At 45.1% G+C, this 21230-nt stretch overlaps 1 protein-coding gene across 2 annotated transcripts in view; it reads left to right on the top strand.

Moving 5' to 3' along the window:
- Window positions 1–21230, top strand: part of LOC139051243 (uncharacterized) — a 138090-nt gene that overhangs the window by 51592 nt on the left and 65268 nt on the right. For both annotated transcript variants that reach the window (XM_070528232.1, XM_070528233.1), the window contains 2 exons: window positions 7360–7416; window positions 8262–8398. In XM_070528232.1, the coding sequence (XP_070384333.1) occupies window positions 7360–7416; window positions 8262–8398 (194 nt within the window). The remainder of the gene's footprint in view (window positions 1–7359; window positions 7417–8261; window positions 8399–21230) is intronic.

The raw sequence follows: 21230 nt of genomic DNA, 5'->3' as shown, positions 1-21230 counted from the left end.
TTTCGTGAGTCGATTTAGGATGACATGTTCCATAGCTTTGCCTAGACATGACGTTAAGGAAATAGGACGGAGGTTGTCTAGAGTGAGTTGTTTGCCTGGCTTTGGTATGAGGATAGTATTGGCCACCCTCCATTCCTCTGAGTATACCCCTTTTCTCCAACATTCATTGAAGTGTTCAGTTAGATAATAGATTGATGCATCATCTAGATTTCTTAACATCTTGTTAGTTATTCCGTCAGGTCCAGCCGCCGATCTACCATTAAGACTGTGAAGAGCGGCCCTCACTTCACTCTCAGTGAAGTCCTGGTCAAGTTCTTCACATATGCCTCCCGTATACTCGGGGCTCTCCTCTCCTTCGTTTGGTTGTTTAAGTGGGAGATATTTGGCTGCGAGACTATCCATGATATCCCTCTCTGTTTTATCTTGGCTTTCCTGATGAACCAACTTAGCTATAGCTGTTCTCTTGCTTGTCCTTGTTTCATTCTCGTTGAGCAAGTGCTTGAGGAGGTTCCAGCTACCTCCATGTTTGAGTCTACCATCAGCCGAATTACAGATCTCATCCCACTGTTGCTTCACGAGGGTCTTCGAATGATCATCAATTTCTCTGTTTAATTGCGCTATTTTTTTTCTTAGCCTTCTGTTAAGTCTCTGCGTTTTCCATCTCTGTAATATAGCCTGTTTGGCCTCAATCAGATGCGCCAGCCTGCTGTCCATAGCTTCAATATTCTCCTCTGTCCTGATTTCTTTAGTGGCCTCCTTGACGTCTTCTCTGAGCTGGATGACCCATGTCTGAAGGGGCTCCTGCTTGGCATGTGGAGGCCCGACTGTCCCTCTGTTCGCCCTAATTTTTCTGAAGTGATCCCAATCAGTGAATTTGAAGATTCTTGTTTCCTGTCTCGGTATGCGTATTGTTATGTGTATGATGTAATGATCGCTTCCGAGATCCAAGTTTGAATTTTCCCAATGGGCTCCTCTTGAATTGTTCACAAAAGTAAGATCTGGCGTGGAGTCCCTGCTTGTGGAAGTGCCACAACGGGTGGGATACGCAGGATCAGTAATCAAGCATAATCCCAGATCCATGGCAAGACTCCATAGCTCCTCTCCCTTCTTTGTGTTCCAAGCATATCCCCATGTATGATAGGGAGCATTAAAGTCCCCTCCAATAATGAGAGGGGAGTTTTTGGCAACCGAAAGCACCTTGTTGAAGAGTGCTCTAAACCTTTGTCTCATGTCGTTAGGACTGCTGTAAATATTCAAGCAGAAAATGCTTTGCGTCTTACCTCTGTTTCTTTTAAGTATAATCTCAACTAGAATAAATTCAAACCTGGAATGTCTAAGGTGAATCTCATGCTCAATGTACGGCAACTTTTTGTCAATGAGGGTCGCCAACCCCCTCCCCATTCTTTTGTCTCTACATATAACTTTGTACCCAGTGAGCATAATTTCGTCCGCTAAGGTTTCCTGCAGCATAATTACCTTTGGCCTGGCCTCAGATGACCTGATCACCTGTTGCAGTGCTGCTTTTTTGTGTTGGAACCCACGACAATTCCATTGCCACACGTTAAATCCATGATTACTGTCCATTGTGTTTAGGTGAGGATGCCTTTCTATTACCTGCTATTTTCCTCTTTGTGATGGCCCCCGACAATCCAGGAATGGACTTTATACTATCCGCCTCCGATGGCAGATACTCATCGTCGTCATCCCCTCGTGCCTCCATTTTCCTAAGTCTTTTCTCTGCCGTTAGCCTCCATTTCCACAATTTGTCCACTCTAAAGTTGGTCGTTTCCACTGTCTCTCTTAACGCTTTTATTGCCTCGTTTATTTCACTGAGGGCTGAGAAGACTGAATCACCCTCGGAACTCACCGCTCTCATTTTAGGGGCAGGGGAGCTGGATTCCCCGGGATCGTTGCTTTTGCTCACAGGTCTATCTATCTCTACACTAGCAGGGCTTGACTGCTCTTTTTTACGAAGCTCTACTACCTGCCTGGTCAATTCTTCATTAGCTTTTCTTAAAGAGGCTACTTCTTTAATTAATTGCTCTATTCTGGCATCATTGTCATCACCCACAGCCGCCGAGGCGCCCCCAGCAACCCTCGCCATACCTTTGACTTTGTCAGCCCAGGTGGTTCCTGGCGTCGTCTTCTCGCCAGGGATTGAGTCTCTTTGCACGAAGTGCACCTGCGCTTCCCTTGACTTGGAGCGCCTTCTCTCCCTGGATAGCGAACGATGCCTGGATCTGGTGCGACTCCTGGAGCGCGAGTGCTCCCTGTCCTCGGGGCGATGGTTGGGCGCCAGCTGATGCGCCTCCGACTGCGCTCTTGTTGACGACCGAGTCCTGTTGCGCTCTCTTCGACAGAGTCGTACGACGTAAGGGACTTGAAATCTTTTCTTACAAAATTTGTCGCCGGTAGGGTGATCGCCGTCACAAAATTTACACCTAGGTACACACACATGTTCATCTCCTGGGTTGCGAGTTCCACAACCTCTGCACTGAACAAAGTCAGGTGTTGGACACACATCAGAGCGGTGCCCGACCCTTCCGCAGGTGAAGCAGACGTCGAATTGCTTCCTGTAAAGGTAGCATCTCACTAGTGTGGATCCATACCTGACAAAATTGGGCACTTTGAGTCCATCGAAAAGTACTATGACCGATTCCGACGTCTTGATGCGCTTAGCAGCCAGCGCAAGCGGGTTCAAGTCATGCACGATGTTTCTTGTTATCATAGCTTGGGAGTCTCTGATGTCCACTCTTCGGATGACGTCTTTGCATGTGGCATGTGGTGCCGCTTCGTATGCATTTATCTCATATTCCGCAGCCATGATCTTGAAAGACTTGATTCTGACGTACTTCGCAGCATGTTCGGGCTTAGGTGTGCTGACTACGATGATATTTTGAGTGAAGTTTGGGCAGACAACATCTTCACGGGCCTCGTCTTCCGTTAGGCCGGACGCCTCAATGACTGCAGAACCAATCGTGGTGGTGCTCACCTTGTTCAAATTGAGCCCTCCTCGAGGCCGTATAATGATCTTGCTGTGCTCCTCAGGCAGTTGAGGCATTCTCGAAGCTCTGATAACCCGATTCTTAATCATTCCACCGACGGCGGTTTTCTTGGCGCCATGATCTCGCTGACTGCGTGGCAATGTGCTCTCCTCATCCACAGCCTTTGTGATAGCTCGTGATCTTCGGCCAGCCACGACTTGCCAGCCGAAGTCTTCCTGACCATTGTTTCTTTCATTTCCAGAAAAATCATCTTCCATGCTTGTATCCGCCATGCCTGCGGGCAGGTGGGCTTACTAGGCCCAACAAGGGCCCTACTCCTCACTAAGCTTAGCTCCGCTAAGCTCAAGTCGGCGTCTAGGAGCAGAAAAGGTTCTGTAAAATTGTGAAAATAGAAGCCCCACCTCGAATCTTGGTGTCAGTCGATTCGCCGTCGCTTCGTGGATCCAGTGGTATGCTTCTTTTCGTTGTACTCTCAAAATTGGCGAGCGGAGCATGGAAAAAAAAACGGAGCCGATGCTTCCACGTCTGCACTGCTCGGCGCTTCTTCTTCTTCCCTTCTCTGGTGGCCTTCCTTTTCACATATCTGGCGTATGTATATATCTCCTGCAGTTACCGAAGGCTTTGCAGCTAGCCTGTGTTCGCTCCGTCTCTCCGTCGTATGCTTAGGTGGCCGCTCGAAACCAATATGTGTTCGACTGCAGGCCGTTGATCTAAGAATGCACTGATTGCACTCGGTACATTAAACACACGTACATTGGCTTATTGCTCTCATGATCGCGACCAATGTGTGAACATTTCGCTGGTCACAGGCGGCGTGCATTTTCATGCGCCAGCTGCGTCCGCAGCTCCTTAGGGTCAATCCTAAGTTTGATTGTTTGTTGGTTTGTTGTGGCTGATTGTCCTTAGGGACAATCAGCCACAACAAACTTTCTGAAATCGAAGCCCAAGCAGGTCGGCACAAAATTTTATGCGTATGAGACGTACCCAATCACCTGCTTTTTAATCTCTTGGGATGACACAACGCCAACTCGTCAATGTAGCTGGTGGGCGACATGATCGTTGCGAGCAGGGATCCTCGAGATATCGCTTTCGGGTATACAATCACTTACGTGCGATTTCGCGTCTTTTCATTCGCCGCGTCGGAGGCCATCTGTTGCGCAGCGCAAGGAGAGGTTGCCCCAGTGAACGTTCTGCGCCGAGTCGCGCAAAAGTGATTGTATCCCTGAACGCAACTATACGATGTTAAGCTGGCAATGCTTAAATGGGCCGACTGCACCGAGCGCGCCGGCCTCGCCGGGCACTGCCATGCTGGTAGCATTTTTCCATTTAGCCAGCTGTACCGGCATTTGATTTTGCAAACTTCGGGCAGGTTTGGGTTGTCTTGGGATACCAGCCCACATGACTTCCTATCAGAAACGGAACTAGCTGGCTGCCATCTGGCTGCCAGCGGGCTACCAGAACACCGAAAATCGAAGAGGCCCAGTCTGACAAAACGGAAATAGAACTTCCTCCAAGGGTGGTCCAGAAACGGGTCACAAGGGAAATCTATTAGGCTTAGATGGAATGTGTCCTGGCCATAGCGCGTCACCTGACAAAAGTTGGAACAGTGAGAAACACGCTGCCAATCTGTCTAGCTCCACTGTGAGCAGAGGGCAGTTGGCCAGGGCATGAAGTGCCGATGTTTTAGTGGTATGATGTGCGCCTGTCAGCGCAACAAGGATGGATCATTGCACAGACAGTACACGGGTGGTGAGATGCGTCATGGGGAAAGGGGGCCACCAAACGGGGACACATATAGAATTGCTAGCAGCTTGACTTGTTTGTATAAATGACAGATAATTGCAGGATTAAGCATGTAATGCAGTCGAATGAAATTTACTATAATTGTGTAACCAATGCCTTGGCTTTAGTCTTCATATAATCAACATGAGCATGAAAATTGAGTTTGTCTTCAAAGACCACGCCAAGTAGTTTAATATGGTTTTCGTGTTTTAGAAAGGTGCCGTCCCACCTAATCGACAGGTGCCACTCTGAAGTACCAATGTGGCCATTGTGGCCATTGTTGAAGAGGACAGAAAAAAATATATTTTGGATAATTATTTTTGAACCCCCCCCTCCCCTCTATGCCTCGCAACTCTAGGTGCCTCGCGCGCGACAGAAGGTGGCGTGCTTCCTCCCAGCTTTCCTCCCTTTCGCACGGGCAAGATTGAGTTGCGATCATTGGCTCCCCTTGCACGCTTTCACTTGCACATACCTACAACGTAGGGTGCGCGACTGGACGACCCTTGGACTCTATAAGAAACATCACGGCAAAGGCAGAAATGTGCCTGGAGTGTCCGTATACATAATTGTTATCACAATAAAAAAAAAAGAAAGATGTGCACTAGAACTTGGTAAATATTGTAATCGGACATTGCGAGTTACTGTTATTGCTTGAAGATTTTCCGAGGGCAGGCCAAAAATGGGTGTTTTCAATGGGAAATGATGTTCAACGCATTTGCTGTCCCCCTAAGCTCCGCAGAGACAGACGCTGCCACTAATGGGTTCGCTATTGGGGCCACCACAGGGGTCAGGCACATGCATGCTGACTGGTCAAGGTTGAATTATCTGGTGAAGGCCAATTTCAGGATTGAAATAACGAAAGTTTGGACCCATAAAAATGCATGGGCACCGGCCATAATGGCTTCATAACCTTCGGGTTATAACCTTTGGCCATAACCTGTGATCAAATTAATCGAAAACACAAATTAACCAGAGTTGAAATAATGCATCTATCCTATTGGTATACGTCACAGGACATGAAGTCTCATACTTGTATGTTTCAAGATATGACAGTAATTGTTCCATAGAAGACATTGGAGATAAAAAAACAACTGCACTGCAAATGACGCAGAGTGAGACTACTGGAACCACACTTTGTGTAGCTTCTGCAGCGTTGCTTGCCAAGTATTAAACTGAGTATTTTAGTAGCCATGACAGAAGCAAAGAAATGTGCTAAAGCAATGGTGCAAGAGGGTGGACCCCTTCCTCGTGCCCAAGTTCTTTCCACTTGCCTCAGCCAGTATCCACAAGCACCATTACCCTTTCATCTCGCATGTTAGAGCCACTGCCTCGTAACTACTGCCTCCAATGCTTTTTTTTTATTATTGCAGAGTTCGTTTTTCTCGTGAAATATCTTGCAGACTTGCATCACACAGAAGCTACGTCATCGCCCTGCATGGTTCAACACAGAACAGCACCCATATGTAGAGTCAACGTTTATCTACAGTACTAGCCTTGGGTTTACCAGCGGCTGGCTCTGTTCTCTATGAAATCATGCCACAAAACAACAAATACTGCTTAAATATCCTCACTGGAACACATATAAGCCTTCAAGCGCATCCTCCTTTAATAAGTTGAATTCATTTCTTTGCATCTTTCTGCTGTTTTAAACCAAATAGCTTTCCTGGTTTCAGTAATTGTTTTCGTACTTCAGTGGGTGCATTCGTCATCAAACACCAACTCTGAGACACACAACGGTTAAGATGCTGTGGTCAGTGGTGATACTACACGATATTTCTCCGTCACTAAATATCTTTTTGCCTTCTTGTCCTTGCGCTCAAAATGTGCTCTTCTTCCGTGGGTAATACATATTTCGATGCCATGCACTTGCAAACCCATTCGTCACTGCTTTCACTGTTTCTATGGCACTCCGTGGCTGCAGCTTCTGCGGTAACCTATTTTGGTTCAGAAACCTACATTTCCCCCCCTTTTTTTTTCTGCCTTGTTGCATTGTGCTTTTCAGAGGCTGTCCTGTGCACTTTGCATTTCATGGAAATCCCTGTGCAGTTTCAGCTTCTGGCGATGGTTGCGCTGCGGGCAACATCCACATGAAGTTGAAGCAACATTGCATGCGATGTCACATTGCTTGCAGCTGGAATGCCTCCTTCAAGGAGGAGAGCAGGCAGGCTCTTGCTTAAATTTTCAGCTGTTTCGCAGCTTACTTTCGCGTCCAGTCGAACATCAACATATGCAGTTATTAGATACGCTGGAGTAGTAAACCTGGAGTGTTTCCCACTGATATTAGCAAGTAATGAATGTACACTTACACCAAATATTATAAGGGAAGTATCTTTGTGTTGGATACCGTGTCATTACAAATAAGTTTGACTGTAATAGTTTACAGCCACTGTTGTTGCTGCATGATCTGTGCACTGTGATTGTCTCTGTAATATCCAAACCTGATAAAGGACCTCCTAAAGCGATGGTAGGTGAGTTTGCATTTAAAGGGTTCATAAAAAGCACACATTTTGTTGTTACCATGCAAGTTCGCTTGTATTGCACAATATCAAATTTTTCTATTTTTCTCATCCAGGTGATTGAAAGCAGTCTCAGGGATGGAACAGATGGGGCCGTCGCCATTGGCCAGTTGGTGAGCGATCTTATTCTTTTCCCTCAGAATGCAAAAAATATAAGTACGGCTTTGCCAATGTGATGCTACACATTTTTTCTTTTAACTGGTGTAAAAAATATGAACAGATGCTTTGTCGTCGTATAATGATGGTTACTCCTTATTAGTATGAAAGGTTTGATCAGATGGGAAGAAAAAATTGTTGAGAAGTATGTGTGCAGCTGCTTCATAAACAGATGAAAACCATATTTCACTGTGCTGTAAAGGCATCTACAAGGTATATTTAATGTCAAGTGTGTGTCAGTACCAGAGCATACCTGCCAACTCTCCCAAATTTTACGTAATGTTTGTGAATTTAGGCTCGTTTTACAATCTTACGAATGCTGCATGAAGTCTTAAAGAAAATAATTTGTGCACAAAACTTTTTGCTTGCTGGTCTCCGTACCTTCCATTGGGAGTCTTCTGATGGCGAAAGAACCAGAGTGGCATTTGGTTCAAGTGACATTATATATAGACACTTTCCTGAATCAGACGAAATCGGCAACAGGGATGTTGCTAAAAGCGTCAGTTACTTGTAGATATGTTGCTTGTCAGTCTTTGCTGTTCAAACTTTGTGGCATCTATAGGTAAATCATTGTTAATAAAACGCATATATTCCACAAGAAGCATTTTCTCAGGGCAGACTTACCAATGTTACCATTACATTACCAATGTTAATGGCAATGTGGTATAATATTGGTGTTACGAATGTCATGTTCATGGCTTCTTTAAATTCGGTTCACAAGTTGGCAGGCATGTGAAAGCAGCTCTAAATTTTGCTCGAGTAGCCCTAATACACTTAGTAATCTGTTTGCTTTTTTGTGCAGAACTTAGTAGACCTTGCGGGGTCAGAGCGCACAGAGCAGTGTGGGGACTTAGGAGAAAGTTTTCGAGAGAGCACCCGCATCAACGTCTCTCTCACATTCCTCACGCAAGTCATTTCCAAGCTCAGCCGAGGAGAAAGGTAACCTCAGAATTCATTGCATAATTTGTGTGTGACTTCAGTCTTCAGTGTGCAGTAATTTCACACCACTAAGTTGTGAAACATATGTTAATGCATCAGTATTCTTAGGGTATTTCGCATATTTTCTGGGGGTCCATCCTATCTCTTAGGTTGGTCTGTTCTTCCATCCGTGGATGGATGGATGGATGGATACTGCCATATGCCATTTTCAATACTGCCATTTTCTGTGAGAGCAGCAGCAGTCTTTTTACTGTAGAAATTTTAAAATTGTGGCATCCCTCAGGGTCACAGCAACAAATACTTTTTGTGGAGAAAATATATTTTCCAAGTTTACTTAATCTCATGCAAAAAAAATTATGGCTGAGCCGATCTCTTGATGACTGTCGACAGTTATGCGTTAGCGATGAGTCAGTATAGCGACACAACGTATTACCACCATAGAAACAAGTTATATACGAGGCGTGTACTGCGGCGGAACTCCTCTTTCGCACTTGTCTAAGAACGGTCAACGCCATCTAGTGCCGACGCTGCAAAGCCTGTGCATGGCCTCCGAAATGCAACGCGCACCAATGCGTGCGAACACTGAGAAGCGTGTCATGTGGCAACTGGACTTCTCTCTCAAGCTTCTTTCTGGTCAGGCTGCGCCACTGAGAAGTCCACCCGCAGCCTCTGAGATGAGAAGCGTGGTGCTCCGGTTCCTGAGCTACGCTGAAAATTGTTCCCTCGCTTGCCACACACTCAGTGGCACGTACTCAGTGACCCAAGTTGGCAAGAGGTTCATTGAAGAGCAGCACTCATGGTGCAGATAGCTGAAGTGTTGGGGTGATAGGCATTCATTTAAAAGTGGCGCATTTGTGATGCAGCCTGCTTCTTATGCATCAGCTTGCTGTCCCTGAGAAACCCTTGCGACTTTGGTTCGATAGCATTCAGCATTGGAGGAATCCTTTTCAGAATTTAAGGAATCCTTTTCATCATACACAGTGGTGGAGAGGCTAGGTCTTTCTGTCTTGGCGTGGGAGCGGCCCGCTACGTGCAAGTGCACGTTCTAATGGACCTCAATAAAGCTTTTCCATCCATCCAGGCATAGCAGAACAGCACATCCCCAGTGTCACATACCTGGTTACCCAAGTTGGTGTCAAAGAGGTTCATTGAAGGATGGCATACACTTAGTGTAATATACCCGGTGACCAATGCTGGCATCAAATAAACCTGCGTATAATACGAACCCACATATAGCATGAAGTGAAATTTTTGGGACACGAAATGGAAAAAAAGTTTTTATCTGCATATAATACGTGTTTGGAAGACTCGAAGAAAACATTAAATTGCACTCCGCACTTCAATCCCTCTCTTCGGATAGTTCCTTGTCGGACATATCTTCCCAGAGGTACTCATCCTCTGTGCCATCGAGTGCGTTCGAGATGCTGCACTTCTTGAATGCATGACGCACAAGGTCCTCTGGTATGCTGGCCCATGCGTCCACAATCCACTTTCATAGCGTGGCTGGCAAAGCCCGCTTCAGCTGTCTGGTCGGTGTTACTGCAGGCTCACTTGAGCGCATCCAATCTGCGTAACACCACTTGACTGCGTCCTTGAACAGCTTGTTCACGCCAACATCTTAAGGCTGCAGCTGAGGTGTAACCAACCCGGGATAACGACGAGTTCAGTGCCGAATTCGTGCAACAGCCTCTTCACTGAGTCAGCCAAATGGCAATGAAATGTGTCCAGCATGAGAATGGACTGGAACAACAACAGTGCGCTTGGTCGCCTATACCAGACAGACTTTATCCAGTTGAGCACAAGATTTTCATTCATTAAGCCTTTTTCACGGCATCTCACGACCACATTTTTTGGCAGCTTCTCACCTTTAGGCACTGTCTTGCGCTTGAAGACGACATAGCGCGGGAGCTTGCGTCTGTCTGCCGTACACGACAACATGATGGTAACTTGTGTTTTGTCATTGCCAGTAGACTGGACATAAACTTGTTTAGAGCCCTTTTTGTGCATGGTGAGGGGCGATGACATGTCCAGATAAACTGGCGTTTGGTCAGCATTGCCGATTTGCCCTAGCTGGAAGTTCTTGGATTTGCGCAGCGAAATACTGGGGCGCTGGAAAGCCACAAGCAGCTCTTCGAATGATTCAGGCAGCTTTTGCGAAATCGAAGTTCGGCGGCATAAGGAAAATCCTGCACGGCACATGTAGCGATAAATCCAGTGCTTGCTCGCTTTGAAAGTGGAGCTCGGTAGCCCTTTCTCTCTTGCAAGCTCCTTCAAGCACTGCAAGCACTGCGGTGCGGCACGGCCGCACCGCAGTGAGCATGGTGCTCACGAACCACTTCATCTTTCTCGTCCAGGTCCTTGGTTTTTTGTTGCACCACAACGTCTGCATACAGGTTCACGGCCCGGCTTCGCTGCTTGATCTTCCGTTTACTGAAATCCATGGAACACAGCGGATGCGCACCCTGTCGGGCGCAGCCCTTGACGAGATGGACTGGCGGGAGAGCGCACCCTACTGCTTCACTTCTACAACTGAGATGGCAGCGATACCAACGGCGTATAAATGGAGCAACTTGTCGATCGTCGGCATTGGGCACGGCCGCACCGCAGTGAGCATGGCGCTGACGAACCACTTCATCTTTCTCGTCCAGGTCCTTGGTTTTTTGTTACCCCACAACGTCTGCATACAGGATCACGGCCCGGCTTCGCTGCTCGATCTTCCGTTTACTGAAATCCATGGAACACAGCGGATGCGCACCCTGTCCGGCGCAGCCCTCGACGAGATGGACTGGCAGGAGAGCGCACCCTACCGCTTCACTTCTACAACTGAGATGGCAGCGATACCAACGGCGTATAAATGGAGCAACTTGTCGATCGTCGGCATTGGGCACGGCCACACCGCAGTGAGCATGGCGCTCACGAACCACTTCATCTTTCTCGTCCAGGTGAGGAAGGATTACGGGAAATCTTTTCGTAGTAACAATGTGTTTCTTGTGGTGCTGCCATGCCCATGGCAAATGTGTTCACTTGTTGCCGAGTATGGTGTTTCCTTAAGAAATTTATTACTCTTGTCTGGAGACATCGAAAGTAATCCTGGTCCTACTATTCAAGAAGTCATGAACGAAATACGCAAAATGGCTGCAGATCTTAACGACATTAAATGCGAGAACAAGGCGGCTTATGAATCCTTAGCAACCATTCACGCCAAACTAGATGGACGGTCGCACATCGAGGGTAGGGTAGGTGACGTAGAAGACAAAATTATCCGATTAGAACGAACCGTGGCTAACCTAGCACGGCAGGTTGACAACCTCGAAAACAGAAGTAGGCGATCGAACCTAATCGTTTACGGAATTAAGGAAGAACAAGAGGAGACTGTCGAGCGCCTTGAAAATGAAATATGTGTGAAACTCATTCAAAATAAACTTGGTGTCACTATTTCTGGAATAGAGAGGATTCACCGACTTGGGGCCAAAAAAGAAAACAAGACACGTCCTGTTATTTTTCAGCTGCTTGATTCCAGAGATAAACCTAAAATATTTAAGAACTGCACCAAACTAAAAGGTACCACCATATCAGTCAGCGAAGATTTCTCGTTAAGGGTGCGTAATATTAGGAAACAACTATGGGATAGCTGCAAGACCAATCGAGAAAATAAGGATAAAGTCAAATTGATTCTTGATAAAATTAAGGTTAATGATGACGTGTTCGTTTGGGACGAAGAAAGTGGTGACAAAGTACCATTAAACAGAAAAAAGCAGAATTTTGCAAAAAAACGGGAACAGCCTGACCAACAAGAAAAGCTAACTATAGTGAACATTAATTCCAGAAGCGTTGTAAACAAAACCGAAGAATTAGAAGCATTTCTTCTGGAGCACTCTCCGCAAATAGTCGCAATCAGTGAAACATGGCTGTCGTCACGAATTCCGAGCAGCGGTATCTTTCCACCCGGCTATATTGGCCTGCGCAAAGATAGATGAACCCGGGGGGGTGGTGTTGCAATTTTGGTGAGAGACGACATTCCAACGATGCCCATGCCTGACGTACATGGTATAGAAGCATTGTGGTGTAAGATTACTGTCGGTAAATTTGTATTCTTCGTCGGAACTATGTACCGGCCCCCAAACGCCGATTGCAGTATGCTTCACGCACTGGCTGATTACATGCAACGTCATCTTCAGGATACTCATAAAATTATACTCACGGGTGACTATAACCTACCCTCAATAGACTGGGCAACACTTGACCGCGCAACTGCCGATCCGTCCTGCGCAGAAGCACTGCTGGAAATTGCCTTTACTTTAGCCTCAAGCAGATTATACATGCACCAACACGTGTAACCACGAAAACCAGCAATATATTAGACCTCACCTTCTTAAGCGACAATATTCCCGATAACGCAATCTCTTGGGGAACAGTCAATGGCATTGCAGATCACAAAGCAACCATATGTTCATTACAATTGCACAACCAGCTGCGAGTGCGAAAGAAAAAGACTCAAATGTACGACTGGACAAATGCTGATGACGTTAGTGTTCTTGACTTCCTAGAAGAATCTTACCCAGAATTCCTTCGGTGTTTCCACGATGAAAGCATGCCAACTGATAACCTATGGGTGCTTTTCAGGGCCAATGTTGATCACTGTCTCAGAAAATTCATTCCTAAGAAAATAAAAACCATACGCAAAACGAACCCATGGATATCAAGAGAGATTATACATTTAAAACGCAGAATTGCAAGGCTCAGAAAGCTTAGAAACAAAAGAACTTTTTTCATCAATTGTACAAGAAAAATTAGCGAACTTTCTCACGCGTTGAAGATAGCAGTGAAAACTGCTAAACAAAAGTACTTAGATGAAACCTTAAATAATTTCATTAAAAAATCCCCTCATAAATTTTGTCACTATCTCAAATCTAGGGTTCCGAAGAAGAGCAACTTATTGCCAACAGAAGCCTTAACCAAGGCTACCCAATTTAATCAATTTTTCCAGTCAGTTTTCACAGTAGACAATAACACTATCCCAGACAACATCGCACAGACAAGTGACATAGGTGAAGTACCATGTGAGCTAAATATAACGGAAGCGGGAATTCCTTCTTTATTACTTGATATAAAAACATCCAGCGGCCCAGATAACATTCCAAATACTTTTCTCAGAAGGTACGCTGAATGGGTTTCCAAATACTTATTGCTAATTTTTACAAAATCGTTGAAAACTTCTGAGGTTCCTCAAGAATGGAAAATTGCAAAAATTATTCCGATACATAAATCAGGTGATGCTACAAATCCTTCAAACTTCCGTCCTATTTCACTCACTTGTACAGCAGGAAAAATTCTTGAGCATTTAATATTAAAACACATCGTAACTTTTGTTGAGTCATTCTCTGATTAACCCTAAGCAACATGGATTTAGGAGTGGTTTGTCTACAACAACTCAATTAATAGAGACTATTCAAGACCTAGCATTAACAATCGATAAGCGAGGACAGGTAGACATAATTTTTCTAGACCTATCAAAAGCTTTTGATCGGGTATCGCATCCAAAACTAATCCATAAGCTGCAAGGAATTCTGGGACACGGTATTCTTACAAAGTGGTTAAAAGCATATTTGTCAGGACGTCAACAATTCGTTAATTTCGAAGGGCAATCCTGAGACTACGTTGAAGTTTTATCCGGTGTGCCTCGGGGCACAGTTTTAGCTCCCATTCTCTTCCTTCTTTTTATTAACGACATCGCAAACGGCATTGATGCAATGGTACGCATGTTTGCAGATGACTGCATTATTCATAAACCAATACATACCAAGGATGATCAAGTTGTTCTGAATGACGCTCTTAAAAATATAGCAAAATCGTGTCAAGACTGGCAGATGATGCTAAATGCAGAAAAAACTGTCTGCATGACAGTAACGAGAAAGAAAGAACCACTAACCTTTCCATACGAAATTCAGCAAAGAGAACTACGCAGGGTAGAAGAATACAAGCATTTAGGTATAATTATCTCTTCCGATCTAAAATGGAACAAACACGTGTCATACATGGCAACAAAATCACTCTCAGTGCTTTTTTCCCTCAAACGGTCCCTCAGATACTCTTCACCCAACACCAAACTACTCGCGTACACGTCACTCATTCGCTCCGTTATAGAATACGGCGCCATATGCTGGTTTCCATGCACTAAATGTGCCATAGCGAAGTTAGAGAACGTACAAAGAAAAGCAGTAAGATTCATTTATAATAAATACCATCGTCATGATTCCCCAACTGAACTTCTACGCTTAGCCGGACTCCCAACAATTAGCGCTCGTGCTAGATATCTCCGACTAAAATTCCTGTTTATTCTCCAGAGCAATGCCCTAAAAATAGACAAAAATAAGTTTTTAGTACACTCTAACGCTAGAATTTCAAGAATGAAACACAATAAACAATTATCTGAGTATAGGTTTCACAATGACACCTTCAGATATTCATACTTCCCACAAGCTATCAGAGAATGGAATATGTTACCACAAGAAGTTGTCGATTGTACAACCCTCGATACTTTTTTGTCTAAGCTGTCTAACCATATCTTTGTTGCTACATGATGAAATGTGGTTTTTTACATTATGTTCTATTGTCACCATGAATGTGCACTGTCTATATTGCTGTACGTGTGTATGTATAAGCTTATTTTTTAAACCGAAGCCAAGGCCTCTTGTAAACGATTATCGTTGAACCGTGTGTGAATGATGTATTTTCCCTTTTATGAATGTACCCTTTCCTGTCAAAGCCTTCGTTAAGGCTAGCAGTATGTACCAAATAAATAAATAAGTAGCTTTTCCCTGCATAAGCTCCACACTCACAGCTAGATGTACGGCTTGCTGTTGGCAAACGAATTCCGTCAGGGCGAGTTAGATTTCTGGGAACGTCCCCCTCTTCGGGCCATGAAAGCTTCTTCGCGTTCCGCTGCACGTGAAAAGGTCTTCCTTCTGTCGACGCCGCCCGCGAATGCTTTCCTTGTTGATGCCAAACTGCCTCCCGGCCGCACTGTTGCCAATGTCCTGTGTGGCTAAAGTAACCTTTCTCTTGAAAGCAGCTGAGTACTGTTTTCGTGATCCGGACAACTTGGTCCTTCAATGCGGAATAAAAAAGACGCACTTCGCGAAGCGTGGTTTGCACGTGTGCTGCGAAGGTGTGCACTCAACAATAAAGAAATGATGGTGTAGTCACGCAGCAACAACGAAACCAAGCCATAGCCACGCAGCAATAACGAAACCAAGCCATAGCCACGCAGCAATAAGGAAGCCAAGGGGTAGCCATGCAGTAATAACGAAACCAAAAGTTCCAGCCCAAATTTCTGACTGAAATTTTTGTTCGGATCCACTTATAACACGAGGCGAAAATTTGGGACGCTAATAATAGGAAAAAGAAACTCGTATTATACGCGGGTTTTTACGGTAGGTTCACTAGAGAGCAGCACAGACTGAGTGACGCATATCCAGTGCTCCAAGTCGTGAGAGTTTCTTTGAACAGCGGTACCTACCCAGACCCGCGCCCCCGCTCGGAAGCTGGCGATTTTATCATCATCATCATCAGCCTGTTTTATGTCCACTGCAGGACGAAGGCCTCTCCCTGTGATCTCCAATTATCCCTGTACTGCACCAACTGATTCCAACTAGCGCCCGCGAGTTTCCTAATTTCATCGCTCCACCTAATTTTCTGCCATCCTTCCTTGCCTGCGTTTCGCTTCTCTTTGTACCCATTCCGTAACCCTAATAGTCCAGTGGTTATCTAACAGGCGCATTACATGGCCTGCCCAGCTCCATTTTTCGGTTTTGATGCTAATTAGAATACAGTCTATACCCGTTTGCTCTCTGATCCAAACCGCTCTCTTTCTGTCTCTTTGCGTTATGCCTAGCAATTTTCGTTCCATAGCTCTTTGCGCGCTCCTTAACTTGTTCTCAAGCTTCTTTGTCAGTCTCCAAGTCTCTTCCCCATATGTCAGCATTGGTAAAATGCACTGATTGTACACCTTCCTTTTCAATGATAATGGCAAGCTTCCATTCAGGAGAACTTTTTGTTGGACTAGTTGGTGCATGTTACTGAAGTACTAAAGCGCCAAACAGATGACACAAGACACAAGTGCTCGACACAAGCGCTCGTCCGTGTCTCTTCTTGTGTCGTCTGTTTGGCGCTTTAGTACTTCAGTTCCATTCAGGAGCTGAGAATGTCTGCCATATGCGGTACAACCCATTTTTATTCTTCTATGAATTTCCTTCTCATGATCAGGGTTCCCTGCGATTAATTGACCTAGGTAAACTTACTTCTTCATAGACTCTAGAGGCTGACAGGCAATCTTGAACTCTTGTTCCCTAGCCCGGCTATTCTTCATTATCTTTGTCTTCTGCATATTAATATTCAACCCCACTCTCACACCTCCGTTAGGGTGCTCAACCATTTGTTGTAATTCCTCTGCATTGTTGCTGAATAAAACAATTTCATGGCAAACCGAAGGTTGCCGAGATATTCGCCTTCGATCCTTACTCCTAAAGCTTCCCAGTTTAATAGTTTGAACACTTCTTCCAAGCACGCAGTGAATAGCATTGGACAGATTGTGTCTCCCTGTCTGACCCCTTTCTTTATAAGTATCTTCCTGCTTTTCTTGTGTAGAATTAAGGTAGCTGTGGAACCTCTGTAGATATTTTCCAAGGTATTTACGTAAGCGGCCTGTACTCCTTGATTATGTAATGCCTCTATGACTATTGGTATCTCTACTGAATCAAATGCCTATAATCTATGAAAGCCATATAGAAAGGCTTATTGTACTCTACATATTTCTCGATAACCTGATTAATGACCTGGATGTGATCCATTGTAGAGTATCCCTTCCTGAAGCCAGCCTGTTCCCTTGGTTGACTAAAGTCCAGTGTTGCCCTTATTCTATTGGAGATTATTTTGGTAAATATTTTATATAATACTTGGGAGTAAGCTAATGGGCCTATAGTTTTTCAATTCTATGCGGGCCCTTCAGACATGATTTTCTCTTGAGTGAAGTCCTTTCTTGGCATGAAACAATCGTTGTGAGGTTTCTAGAATGGTATTTTAACAGTTCGCGTTAACTAAATTCTGTTAGGAATGGCCTGCCGAGTTGCGGACCTGCAGGTTTTCTCAGCCAGCTGCAGCTGCGAGCGTTGCGATCTTCCCCGAAGAGAACCAGCGAGGACAGTGCTAACCGACCATGTGCCTCGTTTGGAGGATCGTTGACGACAGCAGGGCTGGCCACGTTTGGCGCCCCATGCATTGTTGGTTAATTTGCCGGGTCGTCATGGTCTCTCTGCAGCAGGGGGAGCCTCCCTGGCAAAAGGGTGCTTTGTGGTACGGGGGCCCCAGGATTCGTCACAGTCTACCGACACACGTGACGACTAGAGGAAAAAGGCAGCTCTGAAATTTAGAGGCGCCGGCTCGGGTCGGGCGTGACCACCTGACTACGGGGACGCCAGACAATGGATACCACGACGACTGCGCTGCAGTGGTCGTCGGCCCTCGGAGAGAGCACCGAAACCTGTGCGACATGTGTGTGTGTAATACCTCTACACCCTTCTCTCAAAGGCGACCACGAGGACTTTCTACGATGACGTCGAACGGAGTCGTTATAAGTGGCTGTTGCCGGCTGCTAGGGTGTGCTTGTCGTCGTGCTCTGTGCTCAAAATGTATTCTTGAGCTATGTGCTCGTTTGCTGTATGCTTCGTCTTGCGGGCTCCATTTGGGAGTCACGCTAGACTGTGTAAATGTATCCCATGTTTAAAATGTACATACTGCAAATAAATCCTGCTCGCCTAGTTCTGTCGCCCCAAGTTCCTCCGATTGTCCTACAAGCCCGACTCCAAATCCTACAAATGGTGGCAGCGGCGAGATTGTCCGACAAATCCTAGATCTGCTTGACAGCGGTGGGAACGACCTCCAAATCTAATACCAGGGTGTCTACCAACCGGGAAAACCGAGAAAACCAGGAATTCTCAGGGATATTGAGTACTCGGGGAAAACTCGGGGAATTTGTGCCTTTGTCAAGGAAAATTTTTGTTGTTTTATTGAAAGGGTTGAAAGTAGGGGTGTGCGAATATTCGAAATTTGGAATACGAATCGAATATTTTCCTTATTCGAAGCGTATTCGATTCGAGAAATGCATATTTGTAAATTCCCGAATATTCGAGGACGGCCGAATAATGGTCGAAACGGCGAATATTCGGACAGACTGTGAATAATTTAGCAATTAACGAATGATATGCTTGCTCCACATTCCCCAAAGAACATGTTTATTCACTGAGAGCTTCACATGATCCGCTCATTATCTGTATGCTCTGCATCAAGATGGCAAGTTGGGCCAATTGGTTGGGATTCATAGTAAGGTTCGTTACAGCGCAACTCACAACAGGGACAAAAGAAGGTACAAACCGACGACACAGCGTTACAGCACTGTGATCTTAAGTGCTGTAACGAACCTCACTATGAATGTGTACGCTCTGTTCCAGTCTATCTGCATCAGGCCCGATCAGTTTCGATTTTTTTTTTTACCAAGCTTTATTCCAGGGCTCTTTCATAACAATATATGATGTACTTTCGGGCTCTGTAAGTATGCGCAATAAAATATGCACCTAGAAAATGTTACCTGGACCAATGTTGTCACAGTGCATAGAGAGCATTTACTTTCTAAACATGTTGAGCAGTCAATTTTCCTTCGCGATAACCTTTAACAAGCGTTTACCTGACACATTACCTGACATTACCTGAGTGCATTACCTAGAATGAGTGCCTCTTTAACCTGAAGCAGCCTCGTAAAATGCAATATTATTTTTAAAAGGGTATAAAGCTATTGTTACCTCAGTTTTGCAATTTTTTAATACTACACATATATTCGATATTTGAAGACAGTTTTTCGCCTTATTCGTATTCGATTCGTATTCGAAAATTTCAATATTCGCACACCCCTAGTTGGAAGTCAGTCATGCTGGCTCGAGCAACAGGCCGGAATCATGATGAACCGTCTTTCACACCCTGTCGTCGACTGGAGGAGTTGCCAGTGTGCAGTCAACGACCGACTTTCCGGATGCCCGATAATTTGGATGGCTTCGCGGCACCACCACATTTCCCATTGAGTCAATGTATCAGAACGTCTGAAATTTCGGACGCAAGGACCCTTCGTCATCCAATTTTCCGAACGTTTTGCCGTGACCGCAGGTCCGAAATGGCGTTAATCAAAGCCACCGCCGCTGCTGTTTTGATTACCTCGCTGCCTCGAACCGGTGCTCTCACACGCGGATCTGCTGGCAGTTATTGCCACCATTGCGCAACGCTAGACCTAGCTGCTTCGACGGTCGCTATTAAGCTTCTTACCATTGAGTGCCTGTGTTTTCATTGAAAGAATTCGCTGGTGTCAGCAATGGCACCGACTCCGCCTTTGTGGTCCTCGCGATTGGCTTGGAAGTTCGGAAAGCACGGCGCAATGCGTTATGCCGGTTTCCGAAAGTCAGCTTCACCTCATTACAGTAATGTTACGCTGTGAAGCATAACAAGGGTGGGACGGGGCAGCTGTCACGCTACAGTATGTATTCCTTAATTATACACGCGTGTACCTGGTATCTCCTGTCAGAGTACGAGCACCAATATGCCAAATACGTGTACCGACAGACCCTTGGAGCATTTTCGAATGTGCCTGTGCCGGTTTGAGCCCTTAAGGGCAGTAAGTGACAGGCATTTTTTTTCCAACTGGCCGATTTTTCGTAAGTTTTCGCAGCCCCTAAGGAGTTTGACAAATCGGACGTGGACGGTGCAACTGATCAAAAAAATGCTTCAAATGGTCCGTGGGGTGAACGATGACGGAAGAAGGACAAGAACAGAAAGGACCTATGCATTGAGGAATGAACGGGAAAGGAAGCGTGCTGCCACCATTTTGAAGGAGCTTGAGCTCAAAACAAAGTGTTGGCGCATGCCGAGATGCAGGTGTCTCCCCTCAGCCAAACCAAAATAAACTCTTTAAAGCAGTGAAACACAACACTGAGGTGTCATGCGCGGGCTCAGAGTATGTCAGGACAGTTGAGGTTGACTCGCGAGCTGTTGAGAGAGAATCTCAATTGTGACAAAGTTCAGGCCTCATACCACTGAGCTTGCTATCAGTTGATAGAAATAGCTAATATTCAAAAATATTTGCTTCTGTATGTGTCTCCTTTTTATTCGTATTTGAGAATGTCAGACTCGATTTGCAATTTTTTTAAGACATTTTATTTGCTGTGCATTTTACTTACCCCTCCTTTCTATTCTCTTTTTGAATAACATAAACACTATTCCTTAGTATTCAAATTGGATTGAGCCATTTTTTTTTATTCATATGCTTACTAGAGAGTGACAGCATTGGGTAATATGCTTTCAGCCCGTCTTGATATAAAAAATAATTCTGCATCACTCAGGAAAACCTAGAAAACTCGGGGAATTTAGAAATGTCAATTTGGTAGACACCCTGAATACTTGCCTTTAGTGTCCCTTTAAAAGAAAATTAAGTAAAAGGCTTACATTTGCAAGCTCTATCATTTGTCTTGCAAGACTGAGAGGGATAGAAATCTGGGCTACTGTTGGTGAGCTGCGATTAGGACTGTAAGCTAGATGATAACTGCATGAATTCATGACAAGAAATAAGTGTGATGGACTCGCTACAAACAGAAGTGACAATGCATTGCTTATATAATTGTTTCTGTTCATTGAGCATGTTGTGCTGTTATTTCCTAGCTGCGTTCTAGCTTCTATTCGGCAGCCTATTGCTCTATCATTTGTAATCTTGGAGCAGGGATTAGCTTGCAAGCATGTT

This window comes from Dermacentor albipictus, unplaced genomic scaffold, assembly GCF_038994185.2.
Source record: "Dermacentor albipictus isolate Rhodes 1998 colony unplaced genomic scaffold, USDA_Dalb.pri_finalv2 scaffold_11, whole genome shotgun sequence".
Taxonomy (NCBI): Eukaryota; Metazoa; Arthropoda; class Arachnida; order Ixodida; family Ixodidae; genus Dermacentor; species Dermacentor albipictus.
This window is presented reverse-complemented; position numbering and strand designations above follow the sequence as displayed.